At 42.5% G+C, this 23,924-nt stretch overlaps 1 protein-coding gene across 6 annotated transcripts in view; it reads right to left on the reverse strand.

Moving 5' to 3' along the window:
* LOC140202802 (tetratricopeptide repeat protein 41-like) overlaps nucleotides 1-23,924 on the reverse strand; it is a 101,336-nt gene that overhangs the window by 20,068 nt on the left and 57,344 nt on the right. For all 6 annotated transcript variants that reach the window (XM_072268173.1, XM_072268172.1, XM_072268168.1 and 3 more), the window contains 5 exons: nucleotides 17,710-17,949; nucleotides 14,124-14,313; nucleotides 11,399-11,583; nucleotides 10,147-10,286; nucleotides 3,209-3,392 (listed from right to left, as the gene is read on the reverse strand). In XM_072268173.1, coding sequence (XP_072124274.1) covers nucleotides 3,209-3,392; nucleotides 10,147-10,286; nucleotides 11,399-11,583; nucleotides 14,124-14,313; nucleotides 17,710-17,949 — 939 coding nt within the window. The remainder of the gene's footprint in view (nucleotides 1-3,208; nucleotides 3,393-10,146; nucleotides 10,287-11,398; nucleotides 11,584-14,123; nucleotides 14,314-17,709; nucleotides 17,950-23,924) is intronic.

The following is a 23,924-nucleotide window of genomic DNA, read 5'->3' on the forward strand; positions in this document are numbered from 1 at the left end:
GCACCTTGCATCTGACAGGAACATACAAACTCTCCTCTCAACATTTCACTTTTGAAGGCCTCCCACTTATGAAGCCAGAAAACAACCTTTTTTCATTCCCAGATGTGCTCAATGCATTTTATGCTCATTTTGACTGTCAAAACGTGGACGCACCTTCAAGAACTCCCACAGCCTCCAATGACCTTATGATTTCAGTCTCTGGCTGAAATGAGAGCATCCTTCAAGCAGGTGAACCCACAGAAAGTATACAGCCCAGACAGGATCCCTGGCTGAGTACTAAAGACCTGTGCTGATCAACTGGCTGGAGTGTTCACCGAGATCTTTAACCTCTTGCTTTGGCAGTCTGAAGTACCCAACTGCTTCAAACAGTCTTCAATTATAGCAGTGCCTGAGAAGAAAGTGGTAACCTGCTTCAATAACTATCATCCAGTAGCACTTAAATCAGGGGTTCACTACCTTTTTTATGCCATGGGTCCCTACCATTAACTGAGGAGTCTGTGGGCCCCAGCTTGGGAATCCTTGACTTACATCCATTGTGATCAAATGCTTTGAAATGTTGGTGATGAAACATAGCAACTCCTGCCTGAGAAGTGACTTGGATCTGCTCTAACTTGCCTACTGGCACAACAGGTCAACAGCAGATGCCATTTCATTAGCTCCTCACTCAACCCTGGAACATCTGGACAGCAAAGGTGCATACATCTGGATGTTCTTCATTGACTACAGTTTGGCATTCAATACTATCACCCCCTCTAAAATAATCAATAAGCCGCAATACCTCCTTGTACAATTGGATCCTTGGTTTCCTCACTTACAGACCATAGTCAGTTTGCTTTGGCAACAATATCTCCTCCACAATTTCCAACAGCACAAGCGCACCACAAGGCTGTGTGCTTAGCTTCCTGCTCTACCCGCTTTATACTTATGACTGTGTGGCTAAGTACAGCTCCAATGCCATATTTAAGTTTGCTGACAACACCGCTGTCACTGGCTGAACCAAAGATGGTGACGAATCAGCATATACAAGGGAGTTTGAAAATTTGGATGAGTGGTGCCACAGTAATAACATCTCACTCAATGTCAACAAGACCAAGGAGCTGATTATTGACTTCAGGGGGAGGAAGCTGGAGGTCCATGAGCCAGTCCTCATGGCGGGGGGGCGGGATCAGAGGTGAACAGACTCAGCAACTTTAAATTCCTCAGTGTTATCATTTCAGAGGATCTGTCCTGGTCCAGCACATAAGTGCTATTACAAAGAAAGCATGGCAGTGCCTCTGCTTTCTTAGAAGTTTGAAAAGATTAAGCATGTCATCTAAAACTTTCACAAGCTTCTATTGATGTATGGTGGCAAGTATACTGACTGGCTGCATCACGGCCTGCTATGGAAGTACCAATGTCCTTGAACACAAATGCCTAAAAATATAGTGGGCATAGCCCAGTCTATCATAGGCAAAGACCTCCCTACCACTGAACCCATCAGCACTAAGCACTGTCGCAGCATCCATCATCAGGGACCCCGGCATCAAGACCATGCTCTTTTCTCACTGCTGCCATCAGGAAAAAGGTATAGGGGCCTTAGGACCCACACCACCAGGTTCATGAGCAGGTATCACCCCTCAACCATCAGTCTCTTGTACCAGAGGGGATAACATCACTCAACTATACTTGTCCTATCAGTGAACTGTTCCCACAACCTATAGACTCACTTTTAAGGACTCTTCGCCTCATGTTCTCAACATTTATTGCTTATTTATTTATTTATTTATTTACTATTATTTCTTTTCTTTTTATATTTGCAGTTTGTTGTCTTTTGCACATTGGTTGTTTGTCCGTCCTGTTAGGTACAGTCTTTCATTGATTCTATTGTGTCTCTTGGACTTACTGAGGATGCCCACAAGAAAATGAAACTCAAGAGTTGTATATGGTGACGCACATGCACCTTGAGAATAAATTTACTTTGAACTTTGAACCTGTTTCAATCAACACTTGCCAGATTCTTTTTCTGGCCTCTGGTCTCTGTTTTATGCTATTCATCTGAATGGGGGCGCAAAGTGTTAAAAGTCAAGTAGAGGCAAATATTAATGTAAGTTCAATTTTTTTGTTAGCTTAAAAAAATTAAAATTGACTTTAATTGTTAAAAAGTAGCTGAAAAGCCTTTAGCAGATATCATAAGCTAATAAGGTATTCTGGATCAGGCTTCGAGATAAAATACCTGAGGTGCAGTTACATTTCAGAGCTCATTCTGACTTTTCCGTACCCCTTGAGAGCATACTGTCAGTTGTTTGGTCCTCTACATGGAGAACATAAGTCAGAGTGGGCAGGCACTGCAGGCAAACAGTCCATGTCTAAGATGAACTAAACCAATGTAATTTCATAACATGCAGGCTGAGTGGTATTGCTTCCAGTCTTTTAACAGTTGCATGAGCTTTCCATGGACAGAAATTGAATCAATCTCCTCTTACATGCCTCAAGATATCCCCCAATGGGTACAACATCTGTTGTGTACATACATCTACTGATGCCTCTGGACACATCTTCAGTGATGTCCCTGGAATCATCGGGTGTTTCGGGTCTTTCAATGTCATACACCCTCCTCCAGGTGACCCAGCTGGGGCTGATCGGATGCCAGCTTTGTCCAGATGGCTAGCTACTTATGACTCCATGGCTCCCCTCTTTTGAGCCACAGCCATCTTGAGGCCCTCTCTGCCACATCGGTGGTACTGCAGATGGCTCTCCTCTTCCTCTCTCCCTTGATGTCCAAAATGCTGAAGGTTCTAGCTAAGGAACGGGCTGCGAATCCCCTCAAGTGTAAACCCCTCAAATGTAAACAAACTTACATTTCCCAATCGAATAAAAATTAAACAGCAAAGAACTGTTACATTTATTGTGGAACATTGATGGAGAGTGATCTTTGTGGTTTATAGTCCGGATTTACAAATAGTTTCATGGACACCCTCATTATGGCATGGTAGAAGCTCGGGGTGCAATTTTATAAATCCATAGTTTTTATTCCATTTCCAGAATTAAAATGCAGATTGTGGAGAAGAGATTGCCATGGGGGGGGTGGGGGGGGGAGGTGGGCGGGGAGGGGAAATCAATCTGAGAACCAGAACTGATCACAAATAGTGTGTCACACTTCACACTACACTGCATACCCTCTGGCATGTTACCAAATACACTTTCATGAGTAACGTAATTTTTTCATTACCTGTGCCCCTTACAGTTTCAGGAAGGCATTTCCTGATGACTTTTGATGCAAAATCAATAGAGTGCAAAGCTTTTTGAAAATACTTTTCTGCATCCTGTAACTTTCCTGCATTGAGGCAGGCATCCCCAATGTTGTAGTGCACTTTAAAATAAATCTCTGTTTCCATAAGGTCCAAAGGACACGACTGCAAGTAAGCAAAGCATGCTTCAGAATTCAGTAACACAAGAGATTGCAAAATGCTGGAAATGCAGAGTAACATACATAATATGAACATAGAACATAGAACAGTACAGCACAGTACAGGCCCTTCAGCCCACAATGTTGTGCTGACCCTCAAACCCTGCCTCCCATATAAGCCCTCACCTTAAATTCCTCCATATACCTGTCTAGTAGTCTCTTAAACTTCACTAGTGTATCTGCCTCCACCACTGACTCAGGCAGTGTATTCCACGCACCAACCACTTTCTGAGTAAAAAACCTTCCTCTAATATCCCCCTTGAACTTCCCACCCCTTACCTTAAAGCCATGTCCTCTTGTATTGAGCAGTGGTGCCCTGGGGAAGAGGCGCTGGCTATCCACTCTATCTATTCCTCTTATTATCTTGTACACCTCTATCATGTCTCCTCTCATCCTCCTTCTCTCCAAAGAGTAAAGCCCTAGCTCCCTTAACCTCTGATCATAATGCATACTCTCTAAACCAGGCAGCATCCTGCTAAATCTCCTCTGTACCCTTTCCAATGTTTCCACATCCTTCCTATAGTGAGGCAACCAGATCCGGACACAGTACTCCAAGTGTGGCCTAACCAGAGTTTTATAGAGCTGCATCATTACATCGCGACTCTTAAACTCTATCCCTCGACTTATGAAAGCTAACGCCCCATAAACTTTCTTAACTACCCTATCCACCTGTGAGGCAACTTTCAGAGATCTGTGGACATGTACCCCCAGATCCCTTTGCTCCTCCACACTACCAAGTATCCTGCCATTTACTTTGTAGTCTGCCCTGGAGTTTGTCCTTCCAAAGTGTACCACCTCACACTTCTCCGGGTTGAACTCCATCTGCCACTTCTCAGCCCACTTCTGCATCCTATCAATGTCTCTCTGCAATCTTTGACAATCTCTACACTATCTACAACACCACCAACCTTTGTGTCATCTGCAAACTTGCCAACCCAGCCTTCTACCCCCACATCCAGGTCGTTAATAAAAATCACGAAAAGTAGAGGTCCCAGAACAGATCCTTGTGGAACACCACTAGTCACAATCCTCCAATCTGAATGTACTCCCTCCACCACGACCCTCTGCCTTCTGCAGGCAAGCCAATTCTGAATCCACCTGGCCAAACTTCCCTGGATACCATGCCTTCTGACTTTCTGAATAAGCCTACCGTGTGGAACCTTGTCAAATGCCTTACTAAAATCCATATAGATCACATCCACTGCACTACCCTCATCTATATGCCTGGTCACCTCCTCAAAGAACTCTATCAGGCTTGTTAGACACAATCTGCCCTTCACAAAGCCATGCTGACTGTCCCTGATCAGACCATGATTCTCTGAATGCCCAGAGATCCTATCTCTAAGAATCTTTTCCAACAGCTTTCCCACCACAGACATAAGGCTCACTGGTCTATAATTACCCGGACTATCCCTACTACCTTTTTTGAACAAGGGGACAACATTTGCCTCCCTCCAATCCTCCGGTACCATTCCTGTGGACAATGAGGACATAAAGATCCTAGCCAGAGGCTCAGCAATCTCTTCCCTCGCCTCGTGGAGCAGCCTGGGGAATATTCCGTCAGGCCCCGGGGACTTATCCGTCCTAATGTATTTTAGCAACTCCAACACCTCCTCTTCCTTAATATTAACATGCTCCAGAACATCAACCTCACTCATATTGTCCTCACCATCATCAAGTTCCCTTTCATTGGTGAATACTGAGGAGAAGTATTCATTGAGGACCTCGCTCACTTCCACAGCCTCCAGGCACATCTTCCCACCTTTATTTCTAATCAGTCCTACCTTCACTCCTCTCATCCTTTTTTTCTTCACATAATTGAAGAATGCCTTGGGGTTTTCCTTTACCCTACCCACCAAGGCCTTCTCATGCCCCCTTCTTGCTCTTCTCAGCCCCTTAAGCTCCTTTCTTGCTTCCCTATATTCCTCAATAGACCCATCTGACCCCTGCTTCCAAAACCTCATATATGCTGCCTTCTTCCACCTGACTAGATGTTCCACCTCACTTGTCACCCACGGTTCCTTCACCCAACCATTCTTTATCTTCCTCACTGGGACAAATTTATCCCTAACATCCTGCAAGAGATCTCTAAATATCGACCACATGTCCATAGTACATTTCCCTGCAAAAACATCATCCCAATTCACACCCGCAAATTCTAGCCTTATAGCCTCATAATTTGCCCCTCCCCAATTAAAAATTTTCCTGTCCTCTCTGATTCTATCCTTTTCTATGATAATGCTAAAGGCCAGGGAGCAGTGGTCACTGTCCCCCAGATGCTCACCCACTGAGAGATCTGTGACCTGACCCAGTTCATTACCTAGTACTAGATCTTGTATGGCATTCCCCCTAGTCAGCCTGTCCACATACTGTGACAGGAATCCGTCCTGGACACACTTAACAAACTCTGCCCCATCTAAACCCTTGGAACTGATCAGGTGCCAATCAATATTAGGGAAGTTAAAGTCACCCATGAAAACAACCCTGTTATTTTTGCACCTTTCCAAAATCTGCCTCCCAATCTGCTCCTCTGTATCTCTGCTGCTACCAGGGGGCCTACAGAATACCCCCAATAGAGTAACTGCTCCCTTCCTGTTCCTGACTTCCACCCATACTGACTCAAAAGAGGATCCTGCTACATTACCCACCCTTTCTGTAGCTGTAATAGTATCCCTGACCAGTAATGCCATCCCTCCTCCCCATTTTCCCCCTTCTCTATCCCTTTTAAAGCACTGAAATCCAGGAATATTGAGAATCCATTCCTGCCCTGGTGCCAGCCAAGTCTCTGTAATGGCCACTACATCATAATTCCACGTATGTATCCAAGCTCTCAGTTCATCACCTTTGTTCCTGATGCTTCTTGCATTGAGGTAACACACATTTCAGCCCTTCTACCTTACTGTCTTTACACCGTTTATTCTGCTTCTCTTTCCTCAAAGCCTCTCTGTATGTTAGATCTGGCTTTACTCCATGCACTTCTTTCACTGCTCTATCACTCTGGGTCCCATCCCCCCGCAATTTAGTTTAAACCCTCCCAAACCATGCTAGCAAACCTACCTGCAAGGATATTGCTCCCCCTCAAGTTCAGGTGCAACCCATCCAATCTGTACAGGTCCCACCTTCCCCAGAAGAGATCCCAATGATCCAAAAATCTAAAACCCTGCTCCCTGCACCAACTCCTCAGCTACTCATTCAACTGCCATCTCCTCCAATTCTTACCATCACTGTCACGTGGCACTGGCAGCAATCCTGAGAACGCCACCCTTGAGATCCTGTTCTTCAGCCTTCTGCCTAGTTCCCAAAACTCACACTTCAGGACCTCATCCCTCTTCCTGCCTATGTTGTTGGTCCCAACATGTATCATGACTTCTGGTTGCTTTCCCTCTCATACCAGGATGTCGTGCACCCGGTCAGAGACATCCCAAACCCTGGCACCCAGAAGGCAACAAACCATGCGGGTGTCCTTCTCACGTCCACAAAATCTCCTGTCTGCTCCCCTGACTATAGAGTCTCCAATGACAACAGCGCTCCTCTTCTCCGTCCCACGCTTCTGCACCACCGGGTCAGACTCAGTGCCAGAGGCCCTGCCACCATGGCTCACACCTGGTCGGTCATCCCTGCCAACAGTATCCAGGACAGTAAACTTATTATTCAGGGGAATGGCTACAGGGGTGCTCTGCACTACCTGTCTGCTCACCTTCGCTTTCCCCCCTCTGACTGTCACCCAACGACCTGCTTCTGACAGCCTAGGTATGACTACCTCCCTGTAGCTCTCATCTATGACTGCCTCATTCTCCCTTATGAGTCGAAGGTCATCCAGCTCCTGCTCCAGATTCCTTACACGGTCTTCCAGATCGCCCAGCCGTATGCACTTCTAGCAGATGTGACTCTGCGGGAGAGGTTCGTTCCCCCAAGACTGCCACATCTCACATGAGAGGCACATCACCATCTCAGGAGGCATTGTAAAGACTAACTGCAAGCAAGCTTGTCCTCCACCTCTTCTTGTCAAAGCCTCTCGAGTCAAAGCCTCAAAGCTCCACCCCTTCACTGGCCCACTCACTCACTGGCCACTTCACTTGAGCTATCCCTCTATTTATCTGTTTGAGCTTTTCAAAATGCTTGGTCACCAGACCTCGATTGCCCAATCTGCTGCTTTCTGCTGAGTCTGAGCTATTCAAATCTTGATTGTCTAATCAATGGCTTTCTGCTGATCTATTCAAATCTTGATTTACTTGATTGCACAGACCAACTGCCAGAACTGCCAGAATCTCTCAAGTCAAAGCCTCAAAGCTCCACTCCTTCACTGGCCCACTTACTCACTGGCCGCTTTCCACAAGGAACTCAGTAGGTCAGGCATCATCTATGAAATGAGGAAGATTTGATAGAGGTATACAAAATTATGAGTGGTATAGAGGCTTTTTCTACTGAGGTTGGGTGCGACTAGGACTAGAGAACATGGATTAAGAGTGAAGGGTGAAATGTTTAAGGGAAACATGAGGAGAAACTTCTTCACTCAGAGGATGGTGAGAGTGGAACGAGCTGCCAGCAGAAGTGGTGGTTACAGGTTCAATTTCAACATCTATGAAACATTTCAGTAGGTGCTTAATGGGAGAGTTATGAAGGACTATGTTCCGGTTGCAGGTTGATGCGACTTGGCAACCTAATAGTTCAGCATGGACTAGATGGACCGAAGTGCCTGTTTTTGTGTTGTAATTTTGTATGCCTCTATGAAAGGCATAAAGAGGCAACATTTCAGGCTGACGCCCTTCTTCAGTACTCAAACTCACATTTCAACAGTAGTTGGACATGAGAAAGAATCTTAAGTGATAGGATGATACGAGTCCTGACGAAGGGTCTCGGCCCGAAACGTCAACTCTACCTCTTCCTATAGATGCTGCCTGGCCTGCTGCGTTCCACCAGCATTTTGTGTGTGTTGCTTGAATTTCCAGCATCTGCAGATTTCCTCGTGGATGATATGAAGTACTTCTTTTGAAAACATTCGATTTCATTTCCTAATAACAAGACTGGCAAATTCTATTTCCACGACCTACAATCCTTATTTACTACCCTCAAACTTATTTACATCAGTGTTTTGCTATTCTCTAGTCTCCCACAGTCAAGATTCAAAATCATTTCTCATCATTCTTCAGCACACTAGTATAAAGGTTAATGAAATGATTGTTACTCTGGATCAGATGCAACATTAAAAAAACACCATAAACATAAAGAACACAATAAATAGAAGCACATAAGAGTAGCCTATATACATCGACTGATTATATGTACATAAAGTAACACTAGGCACAGGAATATCTCTACGTAAGGTGAATATTGACAGGAAATAATAAAGTAGATTTGTTGGGGATTCAAGTAACTTTTGCTGTTTTCTCTGCGCATCACATTTTATCCTGAAGTGTTCCACCTCCCGATGATACATATCCTCACTTTTTATACCAAGTTTAATGCAGTTAACCTTGTGTTTGAATTCCTCTGTAGGCCTGGCCCATCCACAACTTGCTCCATCTCTATAAGCTCCCACTATTTCCACTATGCTCCTAGCACAGTAGCATGGCGATTAGCGCAATCACCTTACAGTGCCAGCAATTACCAATCATGGTCTGATTTCCGCTGCTGTCTGTATGGCGTTTGAACGTTCTTCCCCATAAGCGCAAGAGTTCCCTCTGGGTTACACACACAAAATGCTGGAGGAACTCAGCAGGCCAGGCAGCATCTTTGAAAAAGAGTACAGTCGATGTTTCGGGCCAAAAACCTTCGGCAGGACTAGCAGGTCTGGGTAAGCATGTGGTCGAAGAGTCGGAGAGCAGCAGGGATCACAGAGGGGGAGCAGTAAGAGAGGGTTTCACCGAACTCCCGTCGAAGGGAAGATTTAAACTTCTTCAGGGTAGGCATCCCTGGAAGAGACTTCACAGTGTAGTAATCCAATCACAAACAAGAGAAAATCTGCAGATACTGGAATTCCGAGCAATACGCACAAGATGCTAGAGGAACTCCAACCTGGCCTGCTGAGTTCCTCCTGCATTTTGTGTGTGTTGTTCGGATTTCCAGCATCGGCAGACTTTCCCTTATTTCCTTCTGGGTGCTCCAATTTCCCCCCACATGTCAAAGATGTACAGTTAGGGTTAGGGTTAGGAAGTTGTGGACGGGCTATATTGGCAGCAGAAGTGTGACAACATTTGTGGGCTGCCTCCAGCACAATCCTTGCTGATTTGATCAGGCAGAAGCAATGCATTTCACTGTTTGTTTCAATGTACATGTGACAAATAAAGCTAATTTTTATCTCTTTATCTTAGATTTCTTTAAACTTAGCCTATTACCTGTCCTCCACCACTTCCCTTGCCACAATGAAAGTCAGAGATTTTGCAACTGAGAGAACAGATTTTTAATGGAAGCTGCACTGGGTACTGCACATGAACTTTGAAACATGTAAGAATACTCCTAGGCTATTAACTCAATGTTGTGAGTTTAAAACATATCTGTCTTAATGTCAGTTTTCCAAATTTTATGCCCGTTGTCATTTAGTATTATTGCAGAACAATAAATGTATTACTTAATAAAGACTTTTAAGGTAAAAGATAGCTATAAAAATTGAAGATGAATATTGCAATGATAACTGGTCACCAAGATCCTTGCTATTTCAAATATTATCTATGGACTTAATTAACCCAAAAATTAAATTTTACCATTGGTAGCAAGGAAAGAGCAATCAGCAGCAATTCTTCTGATGTTGTGACCTTGTCAAGATCCTTTAGAAATTCAGCAGTAAAACATACCAGAGCAGCTCGAGTGCAGTTGTTGTACCTTGCCATTTGGCTGTCACCGTCTGCAATGACAACATTATTATTTTGAAGCATGGTGAGTGACCTTGTTGAGAAATTAGGGTCTCTAGTATTGTTACAGAAAATGTTGGAAACATTCTGCACATCAGGCAGTGTAAGACGCTTTCTAACTCTGTTTTTCTTTATATAGATTCTCCCTGTCCTGCTGTGTGTTTCCAAAATTTTCTGTTTTTATTACACATTTCCAGCATTTACAGTTCCTGGTTTTCATTTACTATTTTCACTTTCCCAAGTATTATATGTTAGTTCCAAATGTTTAAATGAATGAAAATTGTTTGTTTTTAAATAGTACCATTCAGGATCTTAAGTCACACACCAGCAGCTTTGAGCTGGGATGTGCTTGTGGCAATGATAGGTGGGGTGAGGCACTTACATATACGGGTGCTGTATCAGTGTGAATGAAATGACCAGCCTTGGACATCACTGCATAAGTCTGGGCTCTTTTATAAATGAATGCATCCAAACTTTCATTAAAATGATACTCGGAATATTGTGTTCTGTTCTGGTTGCCTCATTATAGGAAAGATGTGGAAACTTGAGAGAGGGTCAGAGGAGATTTACCAACATTTTGCCTGGATTAGAAAGCATGCCTAATGAGGATAGATTGAGCAAGCTGGGATTTTTCTCTTCAGAGTAAAGGAAGATGAGAGGTGACCTAATAGAGGTGTATGATACCAGGGGCATAATTTTAAGGTGAAGCTAAAAAGGGAATGTCAGAGCCAGTTTTTTTTTAAACATAAAGAGTTGTGGGTGCATGGAACACCCTGCCAAAGATAGTGGTAGAGGCAGATATGTTAGCGGTACTTAAGAAAATCTTATATAGCCACATGGATGATAGAAAAATTCAGAGCTATGTAAGAGGGAAGGGTTAGATTGAATTTGGAGAAGGTTAAAGGTTGGCACAACTTTGTGGAGGAAGGGTCTGTACTGTTCTGTTTTGTTCTATGTTCTAAAATCAATATTTAAGGAATCTGTACTAAAGGTAATATAACAAGGCCATCTGCTGGTAATATATATTTCCATTGTCAACAGCATTAAAGATAAGGAGAGTTTATAGTTTGAATTTTTACACTAAGTTATTATCTCTTCATGGTACCTATGACTGCTGCTGTACATTTCTTTCCTGCTGACAGGTTGGATGTGGCCACCAACTGATTCACCATGTTGTGATAGGTAACTGCAGGATCGAACCCTGCTTTTGATAACCCGTCCCAGTAACAGATGAGCTCCAGTTTCGATTGATATGAATGCTTGGCATTTTGGCAAATTACATGCATGATTCTAAAGAGGAAGGAAATAAATAATACCTTTTATTTTCAGCATGACTTTTTTTTGATTTTCTTTTAGCACCATTGATATAAACTACACAATATAAATAAAAGCACTTGAAGGAGCTGGGTCTATAGGAACCAACTCCAGTTTGTAATGGGAATGCACAGTTTTGAGTAGGTTTGTGGCCACTGTGGCTAGAATAAAGTCACAATGGTTTTAACTTTTGGGCATTAGTTACTTTCTGTTGTAGAAGCAGGAAGCAATCCATTGATTAAACACAAGGATTGAGTTTCTGCTGGGGGCGGGGAGTGGCTAATGAAGTGGTATTGTGGTGACAGGACTGGGACAGAGAAGCCTCAATCTACATATCAAAATTATGCCCCTGTGAATTTAATAATATGGCTTAATCAAATATAATGTAATGAAATGTAATATAATTAAATAATTAATATAATTAAACATATTTTATTAAATATATAGATTATTATTTTTATGGATGAAGAAGTGTTCCTACATATTTCACAAAAGAATGAACAAGCAAGTGACCTCTCTGGTCAGCTGAAATAAATAGTCATTTCAAATAAATATTTTAATTATTTATCCATTTCAATTATTATTTGAACGCATGAGAAATGCATCACTGCTTAGAGGAATATTAAGAAAAGCTGAAATTACAGTGCGAATATTGGCTGTGGTTGATTGGAAAAATACATTGAAAGGTATGGTGGTGGGCGGGTAATATTTGACATTTAAAGAAATAATGCACAAGTTGCAAAAAAAATCCTTTGAGGCACAAAGAAAATGAAAATAAATATTTTTTCTGTGGCTATCCAGAGAAATTAAACATACGGGTTATGGTTCTGTGAACTATTTATAACCAGAACAGTTGTAATCTATACAGTTTGTAAGTCAGAAATGCGGAAGATACCTGAAGCCCACAACAGTCAGCAAATGCATATCACTTTCCATCTACCACCTGCTCACTTGTACGTACAGGGTATGCAAACTATAAATCATGCATTCCTAAATTACTAAATCCAACGACTTAAAAAGTTCCCAGAAACACCAGGATGGTTGATAATTGGGACCTTTTGGAAACCAGCAGAGAAAGACAAAGAAAACTATGAAGGAAGTTTAAAAAATGAAGGGAGAGTGGCAAGAAATATAAAAATGGACTGCAAGAGCTTGCAAGACTGCAAAAGGCTAACAAGGATATGAGGGGTGATTGATAAATTCGTGGCCTAAGGTAGACGGAGTCAATTTTAGAAAACTTAGCACATTTATTTTTCCTACATTTACACACTTAGTCCAGCGATCGTGGAACATACAGATCCCTTCTTTGTAGAAGTTGGCGTCGTGGACCTCCAGAAAGTGGTCCACAGCAGGGGTGATTGATAAGTTCATGGTCTAAGGTAGAAGGAGATGAGTTATTAACTTCAAACTTTCTGTATTTTCACTGAGAACTGTATAACTCACCTCCTTCTACCTTAGGCCATGAACTTATCAATCACCCCTGCTGTGGACCACCTGGAGGTCCAAGATGCTCTCATTACATGCATGTGCAGTTCAACTCTTTGAGTGATAATGCAGAAAGTTTGAAGTTAATAACTCATCTCCTTCTACCATAGGCCACGAACTTATCAATCACCCGTGCTGTGGACCACTTCTACAAAGAGGGGATCTGTATGCTCCATGATTGCTGGATTAAGTGTGTACATGTAGGAGGGGACTATATTGAAATATAACTGTGCTAAGTTTTCTAAAATTCAGTCCTTCTACCTTAGGCCATGAACTTATCAATCACCCCTCGTAAATGTGGATCTCTTGTCTTTAACAAGGTATAATGAAATGACAGAGGAATGGAATAATTACTTTGTGCCTGCCTTCACTGAAGGTGCATAAACTTGCTGGATATATTAGAGTCAATAAAAGGGTCAGGTGAGAACCAAGAACTGAAAAGGCTAAATGTTAGTCACAAATAGAACTAGAGAAGTTGGTGAATTTGAAAATTGATAAATCACAAGGGCCTGATGATCTATATTTTAGAATTTAGAAAGAGGTGGTTTTAGAGAAATTGGATTACCAGTTAACAAGTTCCAAAGTTCTATATATTTTGCAATTCTTCCTTGGATTGAAGGATGTGACCCCTCTATTTAAAAGTGTAAGTAGCTAATTTACAGAAAAAATAGTTAGTAAGTACATCCAAGTTCTTGTCACTTTTCTATGGACAACCACAGACTCACGAAGAATGTTCTCTGAATATCAGCACACATGCAGATTCCAAATAGTGCCGCCAAATTTCCTCCATTAACAATGAATGCCAATACCCTCACTAGGATTTTGCAAAAAAATCATGAGCTTTAGTAAGAGTCTTGTGCATTATGCAATGTAAGGTTAATAGAATTAACATCATTTTATGTTATTCGTTTAATTTACACTTATTGGAATTTTGTTGTGTGGTGTAAAGCCCTTTAATAAGAAAATATCCGGCTTAAAGTTCTTAATACAATGATTTGAAATATCTCAAACAAACAAATATTTTAACTTACGTGGGATTAGCTACAATGGTACATAAGTCAGAGAGGTTTCCACTCATTTTCAATTGCCAAGGTAGTTCCTGGTAAAGTTTCAGGGTATAAGCCTGCTGTGATAAATACTCTTGAAATAGTTGGTGAATTCTGCTTCTTTTGTTGTTAAGTGGACTTTTTAACGTGGATTCTTTGACTGAAGCAATAGCACCTGCAATTTAAAATAACACATGTCAAAGAAAGTAGTGAAATCAGGAAACAAAAAAAAATAATAGGACACATTCTCAGAACCACTGAATTGTTTTTTCTTTAATTATATTTTGTGGTCATTTTCAACTTCTCAGTTTTGGTCCTTTGTACTGTAAATCATTGTCTGGAAATTACTTATTTTTGGAATCATAACCCCTGATCCATGGAAGTCCAAGGTTTAAAGGTGCCAGTAACCTACCTTTGCCCCTTCTCCTGTCAATTGAAATGGGTCCATTGGGCTTGGTAGCTAAGCCATATGTGAAGGCCAGGAGTTAGACTTGGTTGTCAGAAGCTATTTGAGATGCATGCCATTGGGATCATTTAATAGGCAGAAGGAGCTACATGCTGCCTATGGTTCTTTGCAGGAATGGGACCCACTCTCGGGGTTTCACAACTGGCCGTTGTTTGGCACGCCATGGGCTCAGCCTAAGAGCTCCGTTCGTCTTGGGAAGACTGAGTTTTCAATTGACAATAGACAATAGGTGCAGGAGTAGGCCATGCGGCCCTTCGAGCCAGCACAGCCATTCACTGTGATCATGGCTGATCATCCACAATCAGTATCCAGTTCCTGCCTTATCCCCATAACCTTTGATTCCGCTATCTTTAAGAGCTCTATCCTTCTCTTTCTTGAAAGTGTAGCCCCCCCAGCCACCCTCAGGGTCGCTCGGCTCGTTGTCGTCTAGGGAAACAGCCTCGGCCCCACCAAACTGGATAATTCGTTTGTGTGGATGCTGTGTGAGGTACCCCACCCCGCCCAAATAACAGACAATACACCAGATGCAATTAAATGATTTACAGTTTATAGATATTACTGGAACTATATAATTAAAAGAGAATAAAATATAAAAGGAAAATAAAAGGCGCCACACTTATCAAAATTCAATCTCTTCGTGCACAAACAGTTGGAGCTCAAGGACCTTCTTCTTCACCCTGCGACTCCCTTGGACCACCTCGACCGGCCGCCTGGGACCAACAACGGTGGTCGACCAGACGCTCCACACGAGTCCATCTCCGTCTCCTCGCCGAGCGTCCCGCTCGGGGTCCGACCCCGTTAGCGGACTCACAGCACCTCGTCCATCCTCTGTCTCGCTCTCCCGCCTTCTGCCCCAAAACCCCGCGCATACAGTATCTTCAAATACACCAAAACCATAACAACTATCCCAATTGGTTAATAGCACTCTCTTATCAGACTCTAAAGCAAAAACAAACTGTTAGCGCAATCTTTCTCAGTGTTTAACACAACAAAGCCGCATTCCCCAGATTAACATAACAAAGACGCCATTTTAATTAGCCTCCGCAGTAACATAAAAATCGAAACCCCCTTACAAAAGCATCCAGAGACTTGGCCTCCACAGTCTTCTGGGGCAGAGTATTCCATATATCCACCACTCTCTGGCTGAAAAAGTTTCTCCTCATCTCCGTTCTAAATGGCCTACCCCTTATTCTTAAACTGTGGCCTCTGGTTCTGGATTCACCCATCAGCAGGAACATGCTTCCTGCCTCCAGCGTGTCCAATCCCTTAATAATCTTATATGTTTCAACAAGATCCCCTCTCAGCCTTCCAAATTCCAGAGTATACAAGCCCAGTCGCTCCAATCTTTCGACATACGACAGCCCCGCCATCCCGGGAATTAACCTTGTGAACCTACGCTGCACTCCCTCAATAGCAAGAATGTCCTTCCTCAAATTTGGAGACCAAAACTGCACACAGTACTCCACGTGTGGTCTCACCAGGGCCCTGTACAGCTGCAGAAGGACCTCTTTGCTCTTATACTCAATTCCCCTTGTTATGAAGGCCAGCATGCCTTTAGCTTTCCTCACTGCCTACTGTACTTGCATGCTTGCTTTCAGTGACTGATGTACAAGAACACCTAGATCTCTTTGTGCTTCCCCTTTTCCTAACTTGATTCCATTTAGATAATAATCTGCCTTCCCGTTCTTACCACCAAAGTGGATAACCTCACATTTATCCACATTAAACTGCATCTGCCATGCATCTGCCCACTCACCCAGCCTGTCCAAGTCACCCTGCATTCTCATAACATCCTCCTCACATTTCACACTGCCACCCAGCTTTGTGTCATCGGCAAATTTGCTAATGTTACTTTTAATTCCCTCATCTAAATCATTAATATATATTGTAAACAGCTGCGGTCCCAGCACTGAACCCTGCGGTACCCCACTGGTCACCGCCTGCCATTCTAAAAGGGACCCGTTAATCGCTACACTTTGTTTTCTGTCAGCCAGCCAATTTCAATCCATGTCAGTACTCTGCCCCCAATACCATGTGCCCTAATTTTGCCCACTAATCTCCTATGTGGGACTTTATGAAAGGCTTTCTGAAAGCCCAGATACACTACATCCACTGGCTCTCCCTTCTCCATTTTCATGGTTACATCCTCAAAAAATTCCAGAAGATTAGTCAAGGCTCTGGAGACGGAGGCGGGGGGGGGGGGGGGGCATTGGAGGTCGGTGTCTGAGCAAAAGGCTGGTGTGTCATGAGAGATGGAGGATCTAAGGCTGTGTGCCCACAGACCCAAGATCTTTGGGCACAGAGCTCGGAAAAAGCGACACAATGGACTTTTAACATCATAAACCAGCGAGTTGTTTGTTACGTCTCCCCTCTCGCTGTGAAACAGGGACACCTCTTTCTCCCTGATTAGGGAGAGAGAGAGCCTGTGGTATGGCAAATGCTGGATGAACAATGCAGTCTTTGGAGTACTGCAAGTCTGTGTTTTTGCTGTTGCCTTGCTCATGCTTGAGTGCTCGGTGGCAGGTGCTGATGCTCTTTTTTGCCGGTGGGGGGACGGGGGATTGTTGCTTGCTGCCGCTTACGCGTGGGGAGGGAGGGAAGCAGGGGGGACTTTGCGGTTCTAACATTTAACTATCATTCATTCTTTGGGGGCACTCCTCTGTTTTCATGGATGGTTTCCAAGAAAAAGCATTTCAGGATGAATATTGCATACATTTCACTGACATTAAATGTGCCTTTGAAACCTTTGAAGCTTATCCCCACCACCCTAACACACATATATATATATCTTAATGTAAGTTATAGTTTTTTATTATGTATTGCAATGCATTGCTGCCACAAAACAAATGTCATGTCAAATCCCAATGATGTTAAACCTGATTCTGATTAATTTTCTAATGCCATATTACATTACAGTTGCTACAGATGCTAATTCTGCATAATATTCTACAGAACTGGTCATCACTTCATTATGCAATATCAAAATGAAGTAGAATTGTTGGACTGCAATTAAGGTACTTTAAATTTTCATTGTAGATAATGCAAATAAAATATGGCCCTAAGATTTTAACGTTCATCTTCAATTTTAGCAGATGCATATTTTACCTAGCAGGAAATATCCCACAGCATCCTGTATGGAATGGTGGGTGAAATGCAACAGTCCATCTGGCCTTTCCTGTATCCACTCAATGGATGCAGCGCGGAAAAGGTTCCAGTCATAGCTGCTGATCTTGTCTGCCTCATTGTAACCAAGACACCTTAGAAGCTGATGGATGTCTTCTTCAGCTAATCCACAACGTGATATACTAAGGAGACAGAGGGTATCAACTACCCATCCACTCATTCCTGTAATAAATACAAAAAGAATAAAGAAACATCAGTCAGTAGGATAAATGTCAGTGAAGATTACAACAGGTGCAGATCTCTAATTCTTAAAGTAGATTTTCCTTAAAGGTGATAAACTTTGTGATGCCATGCCCCAGAGGTACTCTATTTCAGCATTATGAATAGGCTAATCAGCTCTTCAAATCTACTTTGACTTTCAATTAGATCACAGCTAATCTGCTTTTAATTTGCCTTGGTTCCACAACATTTAATTCTAACAAAATTGGGCCCCATAATATCAGAAAGGATGTGCTGCCATTGGATAGAGTTCAGAGGATATTTACAAGAGTGATCCCAGGATTTAAACGTTTAATAAACACAAAATACTCTGCAGATGCTGGGGTCAAAGTAACACTCACAACACGCTGGAGGAACTCAGCAGGTCAGGCAGCATCCATGGAAACGATCAGTCAACGTTTCAGGCCGGAACCCTTCATCAGGACCCGAAACGTTGAGTGATCGTTTCCACGGATGCTGCCCGACCTGCTGAGCTCCTCCAGCGTGTTGTGAGTGTTGCTTTAAACGTTTAATGTATGCAGAGAATTCTATCCTCAGTCAAGAGGTTTCCCTGTTTCTCAAGCTAGACAGATAGCTATTTCCAGACCCAGTGTAGCTATAGTTATAGACGGTTTTATGAATCGCCAACATATTACAGTACACAAGGAGCTGTGTAAAAAGACAGTACTTTTCAGCATTCTCATGAAAGGTAAATTCACTGATCAAAACTCCCTCGACTTCCAACAAATTGCTTCTAACTGGCTGAACTGTACAAACGATATAAATGGCCACCCTGATGATGAAAGGTAATTGCTTAACAATATGATAATGAGCAATCAACAGCTGTGAATTCACACTTAGTGAGATCCAGTGATTAGAGATAACATAACAATGCCCAAATCAGAAAAGACAAAACACAGAGTGTTTGATGGCTTCAGGCCTGTACTTGCTGGAGTTTGGATGAATGAAGGGGGGAATCTTAATGAAACCTATAAATATTGAAAGGTCTAAATAGAGTGAATGCGGAGATGATGAAAAAGGATCTAGAAGATGATGTTTCCATTGGTGCAAGAGTCTTGGACCAGAGGACACAGACTCAAAGTAGAAACAGATATGAAGAGGAATTTCTTTAGCCAGACGCTAGTGAATCTGTGGAATTCATTGCCACAGTGGCTGTGGAGGCCAAGTCATTGGGTATATTTAAGATTGAGATTGATAGGTTCTTAATTAGTAAGGGTGTCAAAGGTTATGGGGAGAAGTCAGGAAAAAGGGGTTGAGAGGGAAAATAAATCAGTCATGATTGAATGGCAGAGCAGACTTGATGGACAAAATGGCCTAATTCTGTTCCAATGTCTTATAGTCTTTTGGTTTATGGTCCTGCTTATTAAATTCTGAATTTACCTCATCACGGCCCACTGTTGGTGGAGTGGAAATTCCAGATTTCCATTATTCTTTATGTAAAGAAATGTTTTCAGTCATCAGAGTTGCCCGAGATCTAATTCTATGAATTTCCTTCGATATGAAACCCAGGACCAGTAAATAGATGAGCTTAGAGCGTGGATCAGCACATAGAGCTATGATGTTGTAGCCATTACAGAGACTTGGATGGCTCAGGGGCAGGAATGGTTACTTCGAGTGCCAGGCTTTAGATGTTTCAGAAAGGACAGGGAGGGAAACAAAAGAGGTGGGGGCGTGCTGATCAGAGATAGTATCACAGCTACAGAAAAGGAGGAAGTAATGGAGGGATTGTCTACTGACTCTCTGTGGGTGGAAGTTAGAAACAGGAAGGGATCAATAACTCTACCGGTTGTTTTTTATAGACCACCCAATAGTAACAGGGACATAGAAGAGCAGATAGGGAGACAGATTCTGGAAAGGTGTAATAATAACAGGGTTGTCGAGTTGGGAGATTTTAATTTCCCAAATATTGATTGGCATCTCCCTAGAGCAATGGGTTTAGATGGGGTTGAGTTTGTTAGGTGTGTTCAGGAAGGTTTCCTGACACAGTATGTAGATAAACCTACAAGAAGAGAGGTTGTACTTGATCTGGTATTGGTGTCAGATCTCTCAGTGGGAGAGCATTTTGGAGATAGTGATCACAATTCTATCTCCTTTACCATAGCATTGGAGAGGGATAGGAAAAGACAAGTTAGGAAAGTGTTTAATTGGACTAAGGAGAAATATTAAGCTATCAGGCAGGAACTGGGAAGCATAAATTGGGAACAGATGTTCCCAGGGAAATGTACAGCAGAAATATGGCAAATTTTCAGGGGACATTGGTGTGGCATTCTGCATAGGCACGTTCCAATGAGACAGGGAAAGGATGGTAAGGTACAGGATCCATGGTGCACAAAGGCTGCTGTAAATCTAGTCAAGAAGAAGAGCTTACGAAAGGTTCAAAAAACTAGTTAATCATAGAGTTCTAGAAGATCATAAGGCTAGCAGGAAGTTGCTGAAGAATGAAATTAGGAGAGCCATAAGGGGCCATTAGAAGCCCTTGACGAGCAGGATTAAAGAAAACCTCAAGGTATTCTACAAGTATGTAAAGAGCAAGAGGATAAGACGTAAGAGGATGGGACCAATCAAGTGTGACAGTGGAAAAGTGTGTATGGAACCAGAGGAGATAGCAGTGGTACTTAATGAATACTTTGCTTCAGTATTTACTACAGAAAAGGATCTTGGCGATTGTAGGGATGACTTGTAGTGGACTGAAAAGCTTGAGCATACAGACATTAAGAAAAAGGATGTGCTGGAGCTTTTGGAAAGCATCAAGTTGAATAATTCTCCAGCACCAGACGAGATGTACCCCAGGCTACTGTGGGAGGCGAGGGAGGAGATTGCTGAGCCTCTGGCAATGATCTTTGCATCATCAGTGGAGACGGGAGAGGTTCCAGAGGATTGGAAGGTTGCAGATGTTGTTCCTTTATTCAAGAAAGGGAGTACAGACAGCCCAGGAAATTATAGACCAGTGAGTCTTACTTCAGTGGTTGCTAAGTTGATGGAAAAGATCCTGAGAGGCAGGAATTATGAACATTTGGAGAGGCATAATATGATTAGGAATAATCAGCATGGCTTTATCAAAGGCAGGTCATGCCTTACAAGCCTGATTGAATTTTTTGAGGATGTAATTAAACATGTTGATGAAGGTAGAGCAGTAGGTGTAGTGTATATGGATTTTAGCAAGGCATTTGATAAGGTACCCCATGCAAGCCTTATTGAGGAAGTAAAGAGGCATGGAATCCAAGGGGACCTTTCTTTGTGGATCCAGAATTTGCTTGCCCACAGAAGGCAAAGAGTGATTGTAAATGGGTCATATTCTGCATGGAGTTCGGTAACCAGCGGTGTACTTCAGGGATCTATTCTAGACCCTTTCTCTTGGTGATTTGTATAAATGACTTGGATGAGGAAGTGGAGGGATGGGTTGGTAAATTTGCTGATGATACAAAGGTTGGGGGTGTTGTGGATAGTGTGGAGAGCTGTCAGAGGTTACAGCGGGACATCAATAGGATACAAAACTGGACTGAGGAGTGGCAGATGAAGTGCAACCCAGATAAGTGTGACACTCAAAGCTGCTGCACAGGTTGACACTGTGGTTAAGAAGGCATACGGCGCATTGGCCTTCATCAACCATGGGATTGAGTTTAAGAGCCGAGAGGTAATGTTACAGCTATATAGGACCCTGGTCAGACCCCACTTGGAATAATGTGCTCGGCTCTGGTCACCCCACTACAGGAAGGATGTGGAAACTATAGAAAGGGTGCAGAGGAGATTTACGAGGATGTTGCCTGGCTTGGGGAGCATGCCTTATAAGAAAAAGTTGAGTGAACTCAGCCTTTTCTCCTGGGAGCGGCGGAGGATTGAGAGGTGACCTGATAGAGGTGTATAAGATGATGAGAGGCTTTTTCCCAGGGCTGAAATGGTTAACACGAGAGGGCACAGTTTTAAGGTGCTTGGAAGTAGGTACAGAGGAGATGTCAGGAGTAAGTTACTTATGCAGAGACTGGTGACTGGAATGGGCTGCCGGCAATGGTGGTGGTGGCGGATACGATAGGGTCTTTTAAGAGACTCCTGGATAGGCACAAGGAGCTGAGAAAAATAGAGGGCTATGGGTAACCCTAGGTAATTTCTAAAGTAAGTACATGTTTGGCACAGCATTGTGGGCCGAAGGGCCTGTATTGTGCTGTCGGTTTTCTATGTTTCTGTTTCTAAATAGATTTTCTCTATTGACCCTATTATCTACTTTTGTCATCTTACCCACTTCAACTTGATCACCTTTAATCTATGTTAACACGAATATAAGACATATAACCCAATATTATTACTATGAAACTGCATCCCTCTCTCTTCCTCCCAAGACCCTCACCAACACAGAACCCAGCCAATCTGATTTACTGTACATAATAAATGGCTGAGATTACTGGGTGGAGCAAAGGCAACAGGACTAGACAACTTTTGTGCTGGTAGAGTATACCTGCTCTCTAAGCCTAACTCAATTGTTCCAAAACAACATTGGCATCTGCCCAATAATGTAGAAAATTGTCCAGGTAAGTCTTCCTCAAGGAAAGCACAATTCCGGTCTGGGAAATTATCACCCAATCGGCATCCTAACCATTTATTCCCTCCATCATATGTATGCAGTGGCTGCAGTATGTGCTATATACAAAATGCACTGTAGTTAATTGGCCAGGCTACTCTGACAATGCCCATAAACCCTGTCTTCTATCACCAAGAAGGATAATAGTAGAAGAAACCTCCGCCTGCAGGTTCCCCTCCAAATCGCACACCATTCTGATTTGGAAATAATTGCTGATCCTTCATCGTTGTGGGATCTAAATATTGGAACTGCCCACCCAATAGTACCGAGGGTATAGCTTCACTAGAAGGATTGAAGTATTTCATGTAGGTGTCTTACCACCACCTTCTCAAAGATAATTAGAGAAGAGTGAATAAATGCTAGCCTTGCCAACAATGCCCAGAGAATGAAATAATAAAAATAGTAGACGTCTACCTAAGTGTAACCATTTTTAATAAAATTGTATTTATTTTGACAATACTGTATAGGTAAATGGGTGAAATAATGCTGCAAGCTAACCTTTGCTGTTAACCACAAAATATGGAAGGGGTCTAAGAGTCACAGAAAACTGCAAGGGTATAGACAGTCCAAGCATAATATGTTTTGGGCTAGCAGATATTTATACTTTAAATGTCTGCCAACCTCTGCTCTAAATATATTCCATGAATCCACCTCCTGTAACTCCCTCCGTTAGAGAATTCCAGGGATTCACAACTTTGTCACTCAGAGAATTCCAGATTCACAATTCTATTAGAGAATTCTAGTGATTCACAACTCTCTCCATCAGAGAATTATAGAGATTCACAACTCTATTAGAGAATTTTAGATTCACAGTGTTCTCTCTCTCTCTCTCTCGCAATTCCTGTGATTCACAATTCTCCCTATTAAGGAATTCAAGATTCACAACTCTCTATGTTACCGAATTCCACAGATTTCTCAGATAATTCTAGAGACTCACAACTCTCTGAGGAGCATAAAGCTTTTGTCTGCTCTGTCAAGCTGTCATAAAAGAATACTATATAAAGTTCCACAGAATACCAACAAGTCCTGATGTTCTTTGAATCGTGCAATGAAACAATATGGTTCTGAAGACAAGGGGTCAATTTTAGCAATTTAAAAACTCATTCCCAGATTAAACTTGGATGTATTGGCAATTTCCTGGTTGGTTCAATGTACAGGTTATCAGTTACCTTTCTGATAGCCATTGCCATTTTCCACTAGGTGTAGTGGATTCTCGAGTTCCATGTAGAAGTTTTGCAAAAGAGCTACTTTATATCATGGGTAGCTTGCTACTTTCTCTTTTTAGGTTGATGGTACTTCTGTTTTTGTCTGGTGATACTCCTGGCTTGGACTTCTGCACTTCCCA

Source organism: Mobula birostris, chromosome 9, assembly GCF_030028105.1.
Source record: "Mobula birostris isolate sMobBir1 chromosome 9, sMobBir1.hap1, whole genome shotgun sequence".
Lineage (NCBI taxonomy): Eukaryota > Metazoa > Chordata > Chondrichthyes > Myliobatiformes > Myliobatidae > Mobula > Mobula birostris.